Raw genomic sequence first — 16,548 nt, 5'->3', positions numbered from 1 at the left:
CCCCAAATCTGTGCTGTCCCTTCTATTTTGAGCTGGCTTAGCGGCATTACCGTGTACCTGTCTCCCGACTTAGAAACCTTGGTGTTTTTCTCACCTCCTTCCTCTCGACCCCTACAAACAGCTGCCAAATCTTGCTGCTTCTAATTTTAAAACACCATTGGATTCTGTCTCTCCCAAACTCTATGCTACTGGCTCAAAATAGGCTCAGCATATCTTCTTTGGACTGTTTTTGCAACCCGGTCTGTAATCTGTTGTCCGGATAACGTTTTCCCACATCCACGTTCTCCAGCTTGCCACTGTTGTTACAGAAAACAAAGCTAATCAGGTCTCAGTGTAAATGCCTCTGGAGGCTCTGTATGCCCAGAGGGAAAAATTCCAACTATGTCATTTGGTTGCAAAGCTCTTAACCTCCTGGATCATCTTCTTCACCTTGATGTTTCCTGCATTCACATGCTAGGTTCCTGTCCCTCCCAGGCCCACTGCTTCCAGCACAGACGGTGCACTTCCAGAAGTCCATATATATTTTGTTTCGAACTGTCCCCTTTCCTCCTCTCTACCCCTATTCACTTGAAAACTTCCTACATCTGTTAAAACCAAGTTTAAGCCTCATGTACTTGGTGAAGCCTTCCCCAGTTCTTCCAATTCCTCTACGGCTGTTCTGCTCCTTTGGCTCCCCGGGCACTTTAGATTTGCTGCAGACTACAATGTGGTTCTTCATTCTTCTACTCACGTGTTTGTCTCTCACCCTAGACAGACTGTAAGTGTCTGATGATCAGAGAACTGAATAAAAGTTGTTCAATAAATGTTGATAAGTGAACGCAAAGTTGTTTTTGGTACCAGTCTCTTTTCTTTTCTGTTCTTCTTACTACATCCGTAAAGGGCAATCAACCTGAAGTTAGATTTTTCATGCCTCTGGGCTCACCAGCTAGAACAGGGCTGTTCAATCAGCCACATGTGGCCACTGAACCCCTGAAGGGCAGCTAGTTCAAGTTGAAAGGAGCTGTAAGTGTAGAATACACACTGGATTTTGAAGACAATATGAAAAAGAGAATGTAAAAATATCTCACTAATAATTTTTTAAATTACTCACATGTTGAAATGATAGTATTTTGGATATACTAGAATAAATAAAATGTACTATTAAAATTAATGTCACCTGTTCCTTTTTCGATCTTTAAAGTGGCTACTAGAATATTTGAAAGTACATATGTCACATGCATCATATTTCTATTAGACATTTCTGTACCCCTTCAATCCATCAGGTAGATCATTTCTTGGTGGTAAGCCTTTTTTTTTTAAAAATTAATTAATTAATTAATTTTGGCTGTGTTGGGTCTTCGTTTCTGTGCGAGGGCTTTCCCTAGTCGTGGCAAGCGGGGGCCACTCTTCATCGCGGTACGCGGGCCTCTCACTGTCGCGGCCTCTCTTGTTGCGGAGCACAGGCTCCAGACGCGCAGGCTAAGTAGTTGTGGCTCACGGGCCCAGTTGCTCCGCGGCATGTGGGATCCTCCCAGACCAGGGCTCGAACCCGTGTCCCCTGCATTGGCAGGCAGATTCTCAACCAGTGCGCCACCAGGGAAGCCCTTTTTTTTTTTTTTCTTCTTTCTTTTCTGAATCCTTGCAGTGGGGGAATTTTCTGCGGGAAAAGACACTAAAAAGTAATGTTTGTTAACTGGTTACTGCTGGACTGACTTTCCCAAAACACCTTCCCCCCATTTTCTCCACGCTACTCTCCTAGTTGAAGAATCTACAGGTTTTCTATTGTGAACTGCATCGAGGCCAGATTGCTTTGTCTGGTGTGGTAAGCCTCCTTCAGTCCTGCTGCACCTGACGTATCCAGCCTTGTCTCTCACTTATCCTAAGTAGCACCCTGTCCTTGCATCTGTTTTCCAAGCTACTTGAAGTCTCTGTGTTTCTGCACCTGCTGTTCTTGCCCAGAATCTCCCTCCCTGGCCCCCTTCTAAATCAAGCCAGCCTTCAAGACGTGGCTCCTAACTTCTACCTCCCACACGAGTGTTTTTCTGTTTATTGGCACTCACCCTGATGTCCTCCTAGTTACTATTTGTTAGAGCCATGCAGTTTAAGCTGTAATTTGTTCATTTACTCGGCATCCGCACTGCCATCACCATTCAATGTAATTCCACAAACAATTTTCTGTGCCAGAAATGGGGCTAGGTGAGCACTGGGGCGGGGGGCGGTGTCACCTTTCTGCAGGGCCTGGGCTAGGAATTGGCCCTATAATGCACAGATTCCTGCCCAGGGCCTTTCTTAGCGTCTGCCCCACCACAGGCAAGACCCATGTTTATTCTGATTCCATAAGCCCCATGTTAGAAATTGCTAATAAGCCACAACACGCCAAAACATTCAAACTCCCTCACGCAGGGTTCAAATCCCATGGGCCTGAACTGGGCAGCTCTGGACTCCAATCAAGAGTGTCTTCTTTCCCCAGTGTTCTTCTTGCACTAAAGGTCACTGTTGATCCAGCTTCTCCTTAAAGCGGCACGGCCCAGGGCCCTTGGTTCCACGGCCACGCTCCCTCCCCTCCTTGTGGGAGGAAGGCCTTACTGCTTTGGGTCTGAACCTCAGCTCCTGCACGGAGCAGCTCGTAACCTGGCCAAGTCCCCTCACTCCTCCGGGCCTCATGGTCCTCGTCTGCACCACGAGGAAAACACTATCAACAGGGCTGTTAAGAGGATTAGACGACTTAACAGTTCGCGGCACAGAGTGATCAACGCTGGCCCTCAATACACGTCACATCCCCTACAATGTAAGAGGCGGTTTTGTCTATTTGATTCCATGCGGGTCTCTAGCTTCTAGGCCGGTGCCCGTTTCCAAAGTGCCCGTGAAGAAACGTTGAATGAATGAAAGAATCCACCCGATCACTTATTATTTCTGCCTTTCCAATGTCGTGCCGCAAGAGCAGAGGCAAGGAAGCACAAAGGTCTTCCTTTAGCGGGTCGGACCCGAGGCCCCCAGCGATAACCGTATGTGCAAAGCGGAGAAGCCCATCGTGGGTAGCGCGCCGCGTCTCCCCGGAACAACTTGGGCGCAGGCCCGGAGCGGAAGCACCCGGCTGGCCGGTTTCCCGCGAGGCCCGGCGCATGCGCAGAGCGCCGGCGCCCATTCCTTCCTTCCGGCGGCGCCGCCCGGAAGCCTCGGCCTCGACTCCTCCCCCTCGCCGGCTCGGCGGTGCGTGCGGAGCCGGCCGGGCGAGGAGGCGGGATAACGTCGGCGCTGTCGCCGCTGCCGCCGCCCCTCCTCCTGTTCCAGCCGCCGCCGCCGCTTCACAGCCGAGTTGTCGCGGCCCCGGCGGCGCCCGGCGCGTCCAGCTGCGCGGCCCCCACCCGCGTCCGCCCCGCCGCCGCGATGGCGACTCGCTCGTGCCGGGAGAAGGCGCAGAAGCTGAACGAGCAGCACCAGCTCATCCTGTCCAAGCTGCTGAGGGAGGAGGACAACAAGTACTGCGCCGACTGCGAGGCTAAAGGTAGCGCGGCGTGACCTTCGGGGCGGGGTCGGGGCCCCTCAGCGACCCCCCGGCGTCCCGGGCACGGCCGGAGCGGGCGGCCGGGCAGGTGCCTCCGCGGGTGGGGCCGCCGGGCGGGCCGCGTCCTGCGCTCGGGCTGCGGCGCTGGGCGCCCGGGGCAGGGCTGACGGTGCGGTGGTCGGAGCGCACCGAGTGCGGCAGCCGGGGCGGGCGAGGAGGGTCGGCATTCATCCGTGGTGTGTTCTAGTCTGGCTTTTAGGCGGAACCAGGAGGAATTTCGTTGTGTGAGTCTCTTGGACGCTGGGCTTCTGTTCCTGAAGCCTTTAATTCGATTCTCTCCGACCAGCTAGCTGGGGGGAGTATATATGTGGACACTGGTTTGTGTGCCCCTTACACGTTGAAGGTGCAGTTTCAAGATCCAGAGACGAGAAGAACCTAATTTTAGTTGGTTCGGTTGGAGGGCTTCTGCCTCAGCCTTTGAAATGGAGGCGCTATTTTTAGTCTGTATGTTTTGGCTTTGGAGATGTGATGTATATTTAATGTCTTATAAGTAATCTCACGGGAAAAACGTTTCAGAGTTTTTAAAAACCAAACCTGTCCTACGGCTTGGCAGTAAAATCTTGCTAATTTGTCGGTTTGGTTGGTTTGGTGAGAGATCGGGGCTTCTCCAGAGCAGCAGTCAGCCTTTGGGAACGTCATTTAAGATTTCTGCACTGTTTGACCTAGACCTTTCCTGAAGCTTTCCTGTTCTTCCTCAGTAGTGTACAAATGAGTCACGTCTCAGTGGGCAGGTGATGTTTGATTAGACAGCCACACAGCATCGGCAGGTTCCTCTACTACAGCTCCTGGGCTACTGGGAGGTCCCGTGGCCAGACTGTAAACTGGACCATTTGATGAGCACTTCTCAATATCATAGTAGGTCGATTGGGCCAACCTTATATTTACCTTTCAGGTGATGAGTTGGAAACGCCTGACTATTGCACTAGTATTTGTTTACTTGATATTGATTATGTGTGTGGTTTTCGGGGAATACTGTTCGGTACTGAGGCTCAGTTGCTCACTTACCACTGCACTAGTAAAACCCTGGAAAGTGGGCCTTTAAAAGGCCCGAAAAAGGAAGGAGCTGAGGTTTTATAGTATGCATTTTGAGTGATAAGTAGCATAGTTAGATAGAGATGCTAGTAAGTATTACATCTCTTCATTAAAAATTGAGTAAGTTTCAGCAGTTACCTTCCTTTATGTATAGAAATCATTCAAAAATAATTTTTGTTCGAGTTTCTTTCCGCCAAAAGGTATTTTATAAAATCAGATTTTCACTAATGCTTCCTAAAATAATTTATAGGTGTAAAAAAAGCCATTATTTACCACATGTTGACATTTCCATTTACTCTTTTTGGGGTGGGAGAAGGAGAATCAGGTACTTCTCAAATTAGGACCAAAATGTTACTTCTTCTGACCAGAGGCATAGGGAGCGTTAGTTTTGCTCACTAGTTGGATTGCCACTGAGGTCAGTAGATATGTATTGAATAGATGTCTTTTTTATTTTGGTTTTGTTTGGTCTTCTGTTTGTGGGTTTGTTTGTGTTTGAGGAGTGGAGAAGGTGGGAGAGAAGAGAGTAAGTACCAAACGCTCAAGGATGTGCTGTGAAAGGCGTGACCACCACAGCCATGATTTAGAAGGGTCACCACTTTTTCCTGTTGCTGATAAATCTAGCATAGTGTTAAAATGATCTAAATTATTTCACTGTTTTATCTTGATCCTTCAGGGGAAAACAAATTACAGCTCAAACCACTTGTTGGTTGAATGAGACTTGATTTCACAGTTGTCATAATTGAAAAAAATTGACATGATTGGGCAGTTGCTATGAGTAAATGTATTTTGTAAAGTTTTTGAGTCTTTGGTATGATCCAGCTCCATTAGGGAGCTCTCTTAGTGGAATTCTTGGCCTATTACATGATTTTGGATCCATTATTATGTATGCCAGGTGACACAGTAGATGTAGGTAGTGGAATTCTGATTATATGTACTTTTAAAAGGCATGCTAAAGGTCTTATTTTACAGCTCAGTTATAATAAAGTGATTCCATATTGTCTATATGAATTGATGTTTTCCTCACTGCCTAATAAACTACATCAAGCTTTTCATATATTTTGAAGCCACTTCCTAGTTAATTCAATTTTCTTTCTTAAAAAGAAGGCTTCCTCCACTGCTCTTTGTACCAGCGCTAAAGTTTAGGGCTAGAGATCGCCCTGTTCTGTTGCCTTTTACTAACGGGCAGAAGTCTGTCATTTGGGTTGTGAAATTTTCTTACCGAGTCACCAGTGTGTGCTGCCCCATTTGATAGAATTTGGGAGGTAAGGAAGGAGAAAAGGATGGCATAGGTGCCAGTTTCCTGCTCTCGGTCCTACTCTTAGCAAATGTGTTGGGAGACTGGAGAATGCGGACAGCTAGATGGTACCGGCCTTCCTCTCCCCGGCCTCGGCCTCGTGCGGGGCTCCGTGGGAGTCTGAAAGCGGTTCTGTTGCTTCCTGGTTGGTGGCACTTTATGGAGGAGCAGTGGGGATTTGGAGCCAGCCCCTTGCCGACGTAAAAGTTTACTTCCAGTGTTTAAAGTTTCGTCTGTGGTTAATGCTGGCTGTGATTCTGAGCACGTATGGGTTGGCATGAAAATGTGTCTGAGTTTTGGGGGGTCAGAAGCAGAAGGTGTTTGAACCCTAGAGACTGCCTGGTATGGAGAGGTTAGGCTCTCGGCCCAGATCACCCACTCATTTCTTCACTTGAGGACACACTGCTGCGCGCTGTGTTGGATTAGAGGACTGAACATGTTTCTAAGACCTGAAGGAGCTTGTTTAGTGGGGGCTGTATTTTTGCGCATGAATAATTCTAAACCAGTGTACTCAGTGTTAGAATAGTGGTTGTGAGGAGTGCCGCCCTCGCCACTTACTTGGGGTTGCTCTTCTCCTTGCACCCTGACTTCTGTGCCTTGGTTGTCTTCACAGCTCCTAGAATGCTGTCTCAGGGCCTTTGCACATGATGTTTCTTCTGCCTAGGAAGCTCTCTAACAAGTGTTTACCTGGTCAGTTTACCTATCTTCCAGTTTCTGCTTAAGTGTCTCTTTAAGGGAAAGGATTCTCCCTGATCTTCCCAGGTTAGGCGAGGCTTCCGCTTATACGTGTCAGACGCACCCTGAGTCCTTTATTACACTTAACCACAATTGTAATTAAACATTATTTGGATAGTTATTGGGAAATCAGGGGTTGGATTATAGCTTAAGAGGGAAGAGACCTCGTCTGTCTTGTTTTGCCTTGTAGGCCCGGCCCTTGGCACAGTGGGTGATATACAGTAGTTCACGCGACTCAACAAATATCTTCTGAAAGAGTGGATGGGAATGAGCACACAGCTGAGGGCAGCAGCAGGCGTGCGGACGTGAGGGCGCATTTGGGCATGGTGAGCGAGCGACCTGTTGGGAAAGACTCCCAGAAGCAGTCTCCTTCGAGCCCGGCTCTGAACGTGGGGTGGGACTTCATCTGCCAGGTGGAGAAGGAATTAAAGGGCACAGTCAGGTATATAAAAGAACATGAGAGGTTTCCGTACGACCCTTTTTTAGGTAAAGTGTTATTAAGCATGCTCAGACTTGGTGGTGGCAGGTCAGAGGAAGAGCTGGAGTGGTGAGAGTTGGCTGGCAAGTCACCTGGTTGTAACAGTGGTCCCGGCAAGAGTGTAAGAGGACCTGAACTCTCTTAACGTGAATGTACCGTAGGTCAGCCCACAGGGCAGGAAACAGAGCCACCGTAGCTGTCATATAATTTCTATTAAGGAATAGGCTGCTCACAGCATCGTTGAAAGGGCCGGAGGGACAAAAGTCAGGGAGCCACTACTGGACTTCTGGTTCCCAGGGCACACGCTGTTGCCCCTGCCACCACTGCCCTGGCTGCTTCTCCCCACCCCCACCCCCCACCCCCCCCCCGCACTGACCGGAGAACCAGGACTGAGGCCGCTGCGGCCAGTGTCTGTTAGACGTCCTTGTCGGTTGCCCTGGCTGCAGAAGGACGGCCTCTGCTGCACCTGTGCCTCCCGCGTGCAGACCGCTGGCCGACCTCATGCATGTCCGGTCCCTTGCCTTCAAGCGAGCCTTGTAGCTTTCTAGCCTCTTCTCAAATTAGAAACGTGGAATGGAGATTGTGAGACCCAGTCCTGGAGTCCACTGGGGGTAGTTGAGGACGGGGAACATTTTTCATTTAGTGTTTGATACCTAAGAGTTCTTACATAAACCTATTTTAAAGTAATTCTTACTAAAAAGTAAAGTTCACCTTGAGGTGTTTATGGTGATGTTGATGCTTGTAGGATAAATTCATGTAAACAGAAGTCTGTGATTATAATTCGTCTAAAGAGACCTGCCAATCTAAAAGTTCCCCCAGAATGCTAAACTTCAGTCTTATGGGTCCGTTCGTATAATTCTGTGGATCCCGAGGTTTCCCCTGATGATTATGTGCGGGTTCTGGTGTTGGAGCTGCGATGGAAACCACGGGTCTCTCTGACTCGTCAGTTTATAACTTTGGCTGCATGTGGTCCCCTGCTTTTTTCTTCCCAATACTACTTCTTTGTCTTTTTCTTTTTTTAAGATTAAAATGTTCTTTCACTACTTGATTTCATTAATTAAGTAAATTTACATCTCCTTAATTCTTGCTGTACGAGATACATACATTGCCCTTACCGACCTGTACAGACTTGAACTCATGCTTTCTATGAGGCAAAGTCAGATATTTGATATTGTAATTATGTATTGACTACATTATAAACTCAAGCCTTTTCCTCCTGCTGCTGCTGCTGCTGCTACTGTTTTCCCTGGATAGAGTCAACTCAGTTTTCTCTCCATTTCTCAATAGAAGAAGATCAAAGAAACTTGGAGGCCATTTTGTTTAAGTTGTAGTTATTATCGAAAGTGTTGCCTGCCTTACATTCTGACCACTTTAAAGAGTTGACTTAACAGGCTTAAATTTCATTGGTAAGTCGGTATTTCCTGGTCACTGCAAAGATTAAGCATCATGTCAGGTACTGTCAAGTGTGCTAGAAAGTTTTGCATGTGGCACACAAAGTACTTAGGGATCTCAGTAGATACGAAACGATGATCAGTTAAATTCTAATCTATTTGTAGATTATAGGTTCATTAAAAATTTAACATGGGGAGAACTCACTGTGACTTGGAGAAGGTAAAACTGTAAGGTTGGAAGTTCAAATGAAAAAAGCAAATAATATTACATACATACAAATACATTATATAGTGCTTCCTTCTTGCCAGGCACTGGTGTGATCATACATTTTACATGTATTAATTAACATATATAATTAATCCTCAAAACAATCTTTTGAGGTAGGTAATATTATTTTATCTTACAAATGAGGAAACTGAGGCACAAAAAACTTAAGTAACTTTCCCAAGGTCATACAGCTCGGAAGTGGAAGAGTCAGGAAGTTTTTTTTTTTTTTTTTGGCTGCACCGTGTGGCATGTGGGGTCTTAGTTCCCCAACCAAGGATCGAACCCGTGCCCCCTGCAGTGGAAGCGTGGAGTCCTAAGCATTGGACTGCCAGGGAAGTCCCAGGAATTTTCTCATTAAAATTTTTTAAGTGGCTACCGTATATTTTAAGCACTTTTCTAGGAGCTGGGAATGAATCAAGCAACAGGTAGATGAGGTCCATTTTAAAGGATCTGTTGGTCTGTTGGAAGCAGGACTGATTGCAAGGTCGGCCCCTGGCTGGCATCGGGCCGGGGGTGGGGGGGGTGGGGGGGGGTTTGGATTTGGGAAGGGTCTCACCACCGTAACTGATAAGCCAGTCACCGTGTCTAAACTCTTCATACAAATAGTGTGGTTTATGCTGAACACCTGCCTTCCTTTTGGGAGTCTGGAAATTGCATGTGTGGTAGGCAAGCCCCTGGGCAAAACCCCTAGGCACGGAGGCTCTAGTGAGCTTCCCTGGTTGGTGACACTTCACACCTGTTGTGAGAACTCATTGCTGAGAAGCATATTCAGTGCAGCTCCACTGGAAGGGGACACCTGCACGTCTGTGCCCGATTTCTCCCCGACTTCGCTCCTTGTACCTTTTCCTTCTGCCAGCACGCTCGGTGGCCTTCTGCGGTAATAAACCACAGCCATGAATACAACTGTACGTAGAGTCTCGGGAGTCCTCTTAGTGGATTACCAAACCTGAGGGTGGTCTTGGGAGCCTCCCAGCATAGTTGATAGTGTGTGTTTTCCTCCAGTAGGTTAGGAGACCATGTCCGCATCTCAGCTTATCTCAGTTTGCTCTAGAGCCCAGCCTGGGGGTGCAGCCCAGAGGAGCAGGTGTGAGCGTTAGGGGAAATTCCGACTTTACTGGGATGAGATAGAGGTGGGAGTCTGGACTGTAGAGTCAAGATTTTGAGCCCAGGAGATCTAGCTCGAGTGTATGTTGTTAACTGCACGTTCCCTGCTTGAAAGAAAACGTATGCTTTTGTAGTTGAAATTCTTGATAGAAGAGGTTATTTTGGGGAAGAGATTACCACCTTCAGGCTGACTTAAGGTATTTCTCAGAGAGATTATTGCCAAATGTATGCAGATGTGGACGGTGTTTAGTAAAGCCAGGCATGAGTCTAACAAGCTTTGCCTCTAACTTGCTTGGTGACCCTGTCCTTGTTGAGCCTTACTGCAAAGATTTATTTCATCTCCCTCGTGGTCTGTGTTATTTCCTGAATTCCCTACCTCTGGTCACTTCTATGTCAGTATTTACTATTATTGTTAATTTAAAAAAATTCTATTATTGAGGGTGTATAATTATTATTGAGGGTATGAAATAGTTTGGGGTCTTATTGAACTTTGGATCATGATCAAACCTTTATACTGTTTAAAAACTTTTCACTGATGACTTAGGTCTTGCTGAGCAAACGTACTTGGTATTAGTTTTAATTATCTCAAGGCATAGCATGTAACTAACAGGAATATTCCTCACTGGTTGAGAGGTCCTGTTGTGTGAAACGTTTTCATTTTAATGCTTTCTTGGAGTAGAGTAAAATCAAAGAAATACCCGCTCTTCCAGTCAATTACTAAAGCCAAGACATGCATTCATTCATCATTTTAAAGAAAAGACCTATAGGTATATTACATTTTCAATTACTTGTGTACATTTATCAACGTCAGTATTTTTTGCCTAAGGTGTTAGGTGGAGTTTTGTTAACTCTGAATGGCATTTAGCTATAGTATCATATAGAAATGATTTTTTTGAAAATATTTTACTTAAAACAGAGCTTTAGATGAGGTGCTGTTGGAAATATGTGCTAATTTCTTGATCACATGTATTTTGAGTGGTAAATGTGAGGACTTTGAGGGTCCAGAGGGGAGAGAATTATAAGCTTTCTAGTCATCTTCTATTCTCTTCGACATCCTCCTCTCCCCAACAACTTTTGGTCTTCGTTTTATAAGAGATCCAAGTGATTGCTTGCTTCTAAGAGTGATTGATGACAGACCTTCAGATGTCTGCCGTTGATCTTTTGTAAAGAGTGCATTTCAAGGACCAATGATCATCTTGAACTCAAACTTAAAAAGAAAATAAAAGGAATTTTTAAAATTGTGTAGCAAATGGTATTTAGGATAGCTTTATCTTCCAATATAAGAAAATCTATAAAAAATTATGGTTTAGTCTGGAGTTTTTCTTAAAAAATTGAAGTATAGTTGGTTTACAGTATTGTGTTAGTTTCAGGTGTACAGCAGAGTGATTCAGATATACATACGTATATTTTTTCAGATTATTTTCCATTATAGGTTATTACAAGGTGTTGAATTTAATTCCTGTGCTATACAGTAAATCCTTGTTGCTTATCCATTTTATGTAAAGTGGTTTGTATCTGTTAATCCCATAATTCTAACTTGTCCCTCCACCACCCTGTGGTGACCATATGCTTGTTTTCTGTGTTTGTGAGTCTGTTTCTGTTTTGTATGTAGATTCATTTGTGCTATTTTTTATTTTTTAGTTATTATTTTATTTCTTGGCCGCACCGCACGGCTCGTTGGATCTTAGTTCCCCAACCAGGGATTGAACCTGTGTCCTTGGCATTGAAAGCGCGAGTCCTAACCACTGGACCACCAGGAAATTCCCAATTTGTGTTATTTTTCAGATTCCCCATATAAGTGATGTTATATGTTTGTCCTTGTCTGACTCACTTCACTAAGTGTAATCTCTAGGTCCATGCATGTTGCTGCAAGTGGCAATATTTCATTCTTTTTTTGGCTGAGTAATACGGTCTAGATTTTTTTTAGTTCATGCATTTCTACTCTTGGAAGTTGCCTTTAGTGTAGGGTGGTGATGGTGCATGGTGCCGAAAAGCTAGCAGAAGTATGTTTATTGACGTGAAATGATCATTCCTGATATGTTAATTTCCTGTTGCTCATATCACCAATAACCACAAACTTAGTGACTTAAAGCAACACAGATTTATCATCTTATAGTTCTGGAGGTTGGAGTCCAGAATGAGTCTCACTGAGCTAAAATCAAAGGTGTTTCTTCTGGAGACTGTAGGGGAGAATCTGTTTTCCTATCTTTCACAGCTTCTAGAGGCCACCTGAGATGTTTGCCTCCTGACGCCTTTCCTCCATCTTCAGATCCTTTCTCTCTGCCTCTCTGCTTCCGTCATTGCTGTGATTACGTTGACTTTACCTAGATAATTCAGGAGAACACCATCGCATGACTTTACCTAGATAATTCAGGAGAACACCAGTGTCCTTAATTATTCCTGCAAAGTTTCTTTTGCCGTGGAAGGTAACATATTTATAGATCCAGGTACTGGACGTCTTTGGGGCCATTCATTATTCTGCTTACCACAAGTGAATTTGTGATAAAGTTGTATATTGAACCTAGATTTTTATAATAGGTACTGCTCTGGATGTACTTAAGAGGGCATAGGGTGGTGAAGTGAGTAAATTTTATTTATTTATTTATTTATTTAATTTTTTTTGGTGAGTACAGTTTAAATTAGCCATTCTCACAGAAATTATTCTTTTTTTTTTTTTTTTTTTTTTTTTTAAAATTAGAGCCTGTCTTTTTTTTTTTTTTTTTTTTTAAAGTTTTACTTGATTTTATTTATTTATTTATTTATTTTTGGCTGTGTTGGGTCTTCGGTTCGTGCGAGGGCTTTCTCCAGTTGCGGCAAGCGGGGGCCACTCTTCATCGCGGTGCGGGGACCGCTCTTCATCGCGGTGCGCGGGCCTTTCTCTATCGCGGCCCCTCCCGTCGCGGGGCACAGGCTCCAGACGCGCAGGCTCAGCAATTGTGGCTCACGGGCCCAGCTGCTCCGTGGCATGTGGGATCTTCCCAGACCAGGGCTCGAACCCGTGTCCCCTGCATTAGCAGGCAGATTCTCAACCACTGCGCCACCAGGGAAGCCCACAGAAATTATTCTTAAAATCTCATATTCACGTAAGAGTCATTTAACAAACTCTTTGCAACATGACCATTTATGTAGAAAATCCTTAGAAATGTATAAAAATGGTATTAGAACCAGTAATTGAGTTATCAAGGTTGCAGGAATCAAGGTGATTATAGAAAAATTAACTAATTCTATATACCAGCAACAAACAGTTGGTAAGTTGAAATAAAACTTACCATTTGCAATTGTAAAAAAATATGAAAACTTAGTGATAAATTTAACAAAATATATGCAAGACTTGTATGCTGGAAACTACCAAAGATTGCTGAGAGAAATTAAAGAATACCTAAAGAAATGGAGAGATGTACCATGTTTATGGATTAGAAGACACAATCTTTTTAAGATGTTAGTTCTCTCCACATTAATCTGTAGATTCAGTATGATCCCAGTCAAAATCTCAGAAGGCTTTTTTGGTAGAAGTTGACAAGTTGATTCTAAAATTTATAATGAAATGCAAAGGAGACCCCCAAATCTGAACAATTTTGAAAAAGCAAAAGAACATTGGGTTTCTTACACAACCTGTCTTCAACAACTAATATAAAACTTCTGGGCTTCCCCGGTGGCGCAGTGGTTGAGAATCTGCCTACCAATGCAGGGGACATGGGTTCGAGCCCTGGTCCGGGAAGATCCCACATGCAGTGGAACAACTAAGCCCATGCGCCACAACTACTGAGCCTGTGCTCTAGAGCCTGTGAGCCACAACTACTGAACCCACACGCCACAACTACTGAAGCCCGCACACCTAGAGCGCGTGCTCCGCTACAAGAGAAGCCACCACAGTGAGAAGCCCGCACACCTCAACGAAGAGTTGCCCCGCTCGCCGGAACTAGAGAAAGCCCGCACGCAGCAACGAAGACCCAACACAGCCAAAAATAAATAAATGAATTAAAAAAATATATATATATAAAGCTACTGTAATCAAGACAGTGGTATTGGTCTAAGGAGAGGCATAGATCGATGGAACACAATAGTCAAGAAATAGATTCACATATAAGGTCAGCTGATTTTTAACAGAATTACCACGGTAAATTCAGTAGGGAAAGGATAATCTTTTAATTAATTAATTAATTTATTTTTGGCTGTGTTGGGTCTTTGTTTCATGTGAGGGCTTTCTCCAGTTGCGGCAAGTGGGGGCCACTCTTCATCGCGGTGCGCGGGCCTCTCACTGTCGCGGCCTCTCTTGTTGTGGAGCACGGGCTCCAAACGCGCAGGCTCACGGGCCTAGTTGCTCCGTGGCATGTGGGATCTTCCCAGACCAGGGCTCGAACCCGTGTCCCCTGCATTGGCAGGCAGATTCTCAACCACTGCCACCAGGGAAGCCCAAGGATAATCTTTTATACAACAACAGAACATTCCTCAGCCTTTAGCTCATACTATGCTCGAAAATTAACTTGAAAGGAGTAATAAAAGTTGCTGAGATCTTGGGTTAGGCAAAGATCTCTTGGATAGGATACAAAAGCACAATCCATAAAGACAGAATTGAGAAAATGAACTTCATAAAAATTAAAAACTTTTGCTTTTCAAAAGACACTGTTAAAATGAAAGAGAAAATCATAAACGGCAGAAAATATTATATCTGATAAGGACTGTTATTTAGAATAAGAAAAAATTTGTACTAGAATGTTCATAGCAGCTTTAATTCATAATAGCCAAACACTGGAAACAATCCAAATGTCCATCAGTCGATAAATGGATAAACAAACTATGGTATATCCATGCAATGAAATAATACTTTGCAATATAAAGAAACAAACTAGTGATACAGTCAGTAATGTGGATTGATCTTAAAAACGTTATGCTTAGTGAGGAATCCATACACAAAAGACTACATGATGTATGTTTCCAATTATATGGACTTCTAGAAGGGTAAAACTTACAGGGATAGAAAATAGATCAGGGGTTGCCAGGGATTGGGGGTAAGGGAGGGTAGCTCATTTTACTTTTCAGAAGTAAAATGCTGTACCAGTATATTGTTTTATTCATTTGGCAATATAACAATTGCTGTAGATTATACATCAGGTTCTAAATTACTTTATTTAAGTCTGTACAACATATACACTCTTGAAGTAATTTTCCTCTTCCATGGTCTGAGTAAAGATTTTGCAAAAGCAGTACTCTTCTTGATCCTGGCTTAAAGGGTAAAGGATCCTTGATTGGTTCCCCTCCCCCCCCCCCATTTCCAAGTCTATCGGAATACTAATGAGTACTTAAAAATATTATGGAAATTATTGGTTTAACCTTTTGTTTTTTTCTTGGGAAGTCGTGTTATTCATACACAGCTCCGAAGTTCCTTATGGCGTCTTTAGAACGTCAGTTTTTTGGTGCCCCTAGGGTGCAGGATTTTCTATTAGGCACTGTGATAATCTGTAGGGATGTAACGAAAATACAGTGTATAGATAAGATTGCCATAATATTCACCAAAAGAATGCCACTTAGTACTTTTAACTCTGAGGAGTTATACAGTGTGTTCGTTCTATGATATTGGAATTTTTTGGTCATGAGACCAGTGGCCCACTTCCTGAGACTTGGAAATCATTATTTGAAGGAAATTCAAATCATAATAAGCAACCTGGGACCCTGAGGTTCTCTTCCAGCTTAGTAAACTACTTGAAGGCAGGTCTATGCCTACATATCGTTTCCTGTTCCAGAAGGTAGTTAAGTTGGATTGTATCTTTATTAGTTGTGTGTCTGCTGCAGTTTCTTGAAATTTGTTGAAAAAATTAAAATTTACTTGTTTTGTGGTTGTACATATAAGGAGTTCCCTTATCATAGATTTGCAAAGATTCCCTGATTTTAATGGCTGTTGTACTTTGCAAAAATAAGTTATTGCTCTATTAATATGCCCTTTCAGCATCTAGAGTTTGTAATCAAAGAGGGGTTTTCCTTAAGTTTATGGCTTTTCTTAATAATTCTTTGCTGCTGTTGAGTAAAATTCTATTTTTTATCTCAATGGAGATAGCTTACTCCACTCCAGTATAGGGGCTCACGATAGTAAGACATAAATTTGAATAGGTATCTCAGAACAGAACTGTGCATTACATTTGATGGCAGACCATGGGGCATGAACTTGATGATAGGGAACTGTACCTGCCAGTCTTAAGAGTATGAAGAAGTCACATCTTACATAGGTGGTTAGATTCCAAAATCAGCTTTAACTGTGCTTTACACCCCCTCAAAGAACAGTGTATATGACTTTATGTCTGTAACCCTGTATAGTTATTCTTATGAAAACTAAAATCTCAGTACGTTAGAAGAGTTAGACTCTCATTAAAGGAAAGAAGAGGGAAAATTTCTGCATTTTAAACTGTTCTACTTAAAGTTAAATATCACGTTCCTAATAGTGAGTGGGGCATAGGTGGATATTCCTCAATTGTTTCTCCTTGATGGTGATGTTTCCTGCATACCATTTTCATATTAAACTTGTATAATCTTAATAAAAATGTTGATAAGTTGATAGGATTATCCATGATGGTTTTTGCATGACATAATGCATATGAAGCATTTATACAGAGTCTGATATATATAAGTAGTCAGTAAATGTTGGATGTGAATCCACAAACAACCTTGCTTTTTGAACAGCAGTAGAAAGGAGTGTGGAGATAAACTGAA

At 43.8% G+C, this 16,548-nt stretch overlaps 1 protein-coding gene across 3 annotated transcripts in view; it reads left to right on the top strand.

Annotated features, from left to right (window-relative positions):
- The first annotated feature begins 3,155 nt into the window (after positions 1-3,155).
- SMAP1 (small ArfGAP 1) overlaps positions 3,156-16,548 on the top strand; it is a 152,916-nt gene continuing 139,523 nt past the window's right edge. For 2 of the 3 annotated variants that reach the window (XM_057527961.1, XM_057527960.1), the window contains exon 1: positions 3,156-3,484. In XM_057527961.1, coding sequence (XP_057383944.1) covers positions 3,367-3,484 — 118 coding nt within the window. In that variant the 5' untranslated portion in view covers positions 3,156-3,366. The remainder of the gene's footprint in view (positions 3,485-16,548) is intronic. The other variant, XM_057527962.1, reaches the window with a different exon arrangement.

The sequence above is a fragment of the Balaenoptera acutorostrata genome, chromosome 14 (assembly GCF_949987535.1).
Source record: "Balaenoptera acutorostrata chromosome 14, mBalAcu1.1, whole genome shotgun sequence".
Taxonomy (NCBI): domain Eukaryota; kingdom Metazoa; phylum Chordata; class Mammalia; order Artiodactyla; family Balaenopteridae; genus Balaenoptera; species Balaenoptera acutorostrata.
Note: the sequence above shows the minus strand (reverse complement) of the source record. Positions and strands in the feature narration are given on the sequence as shown.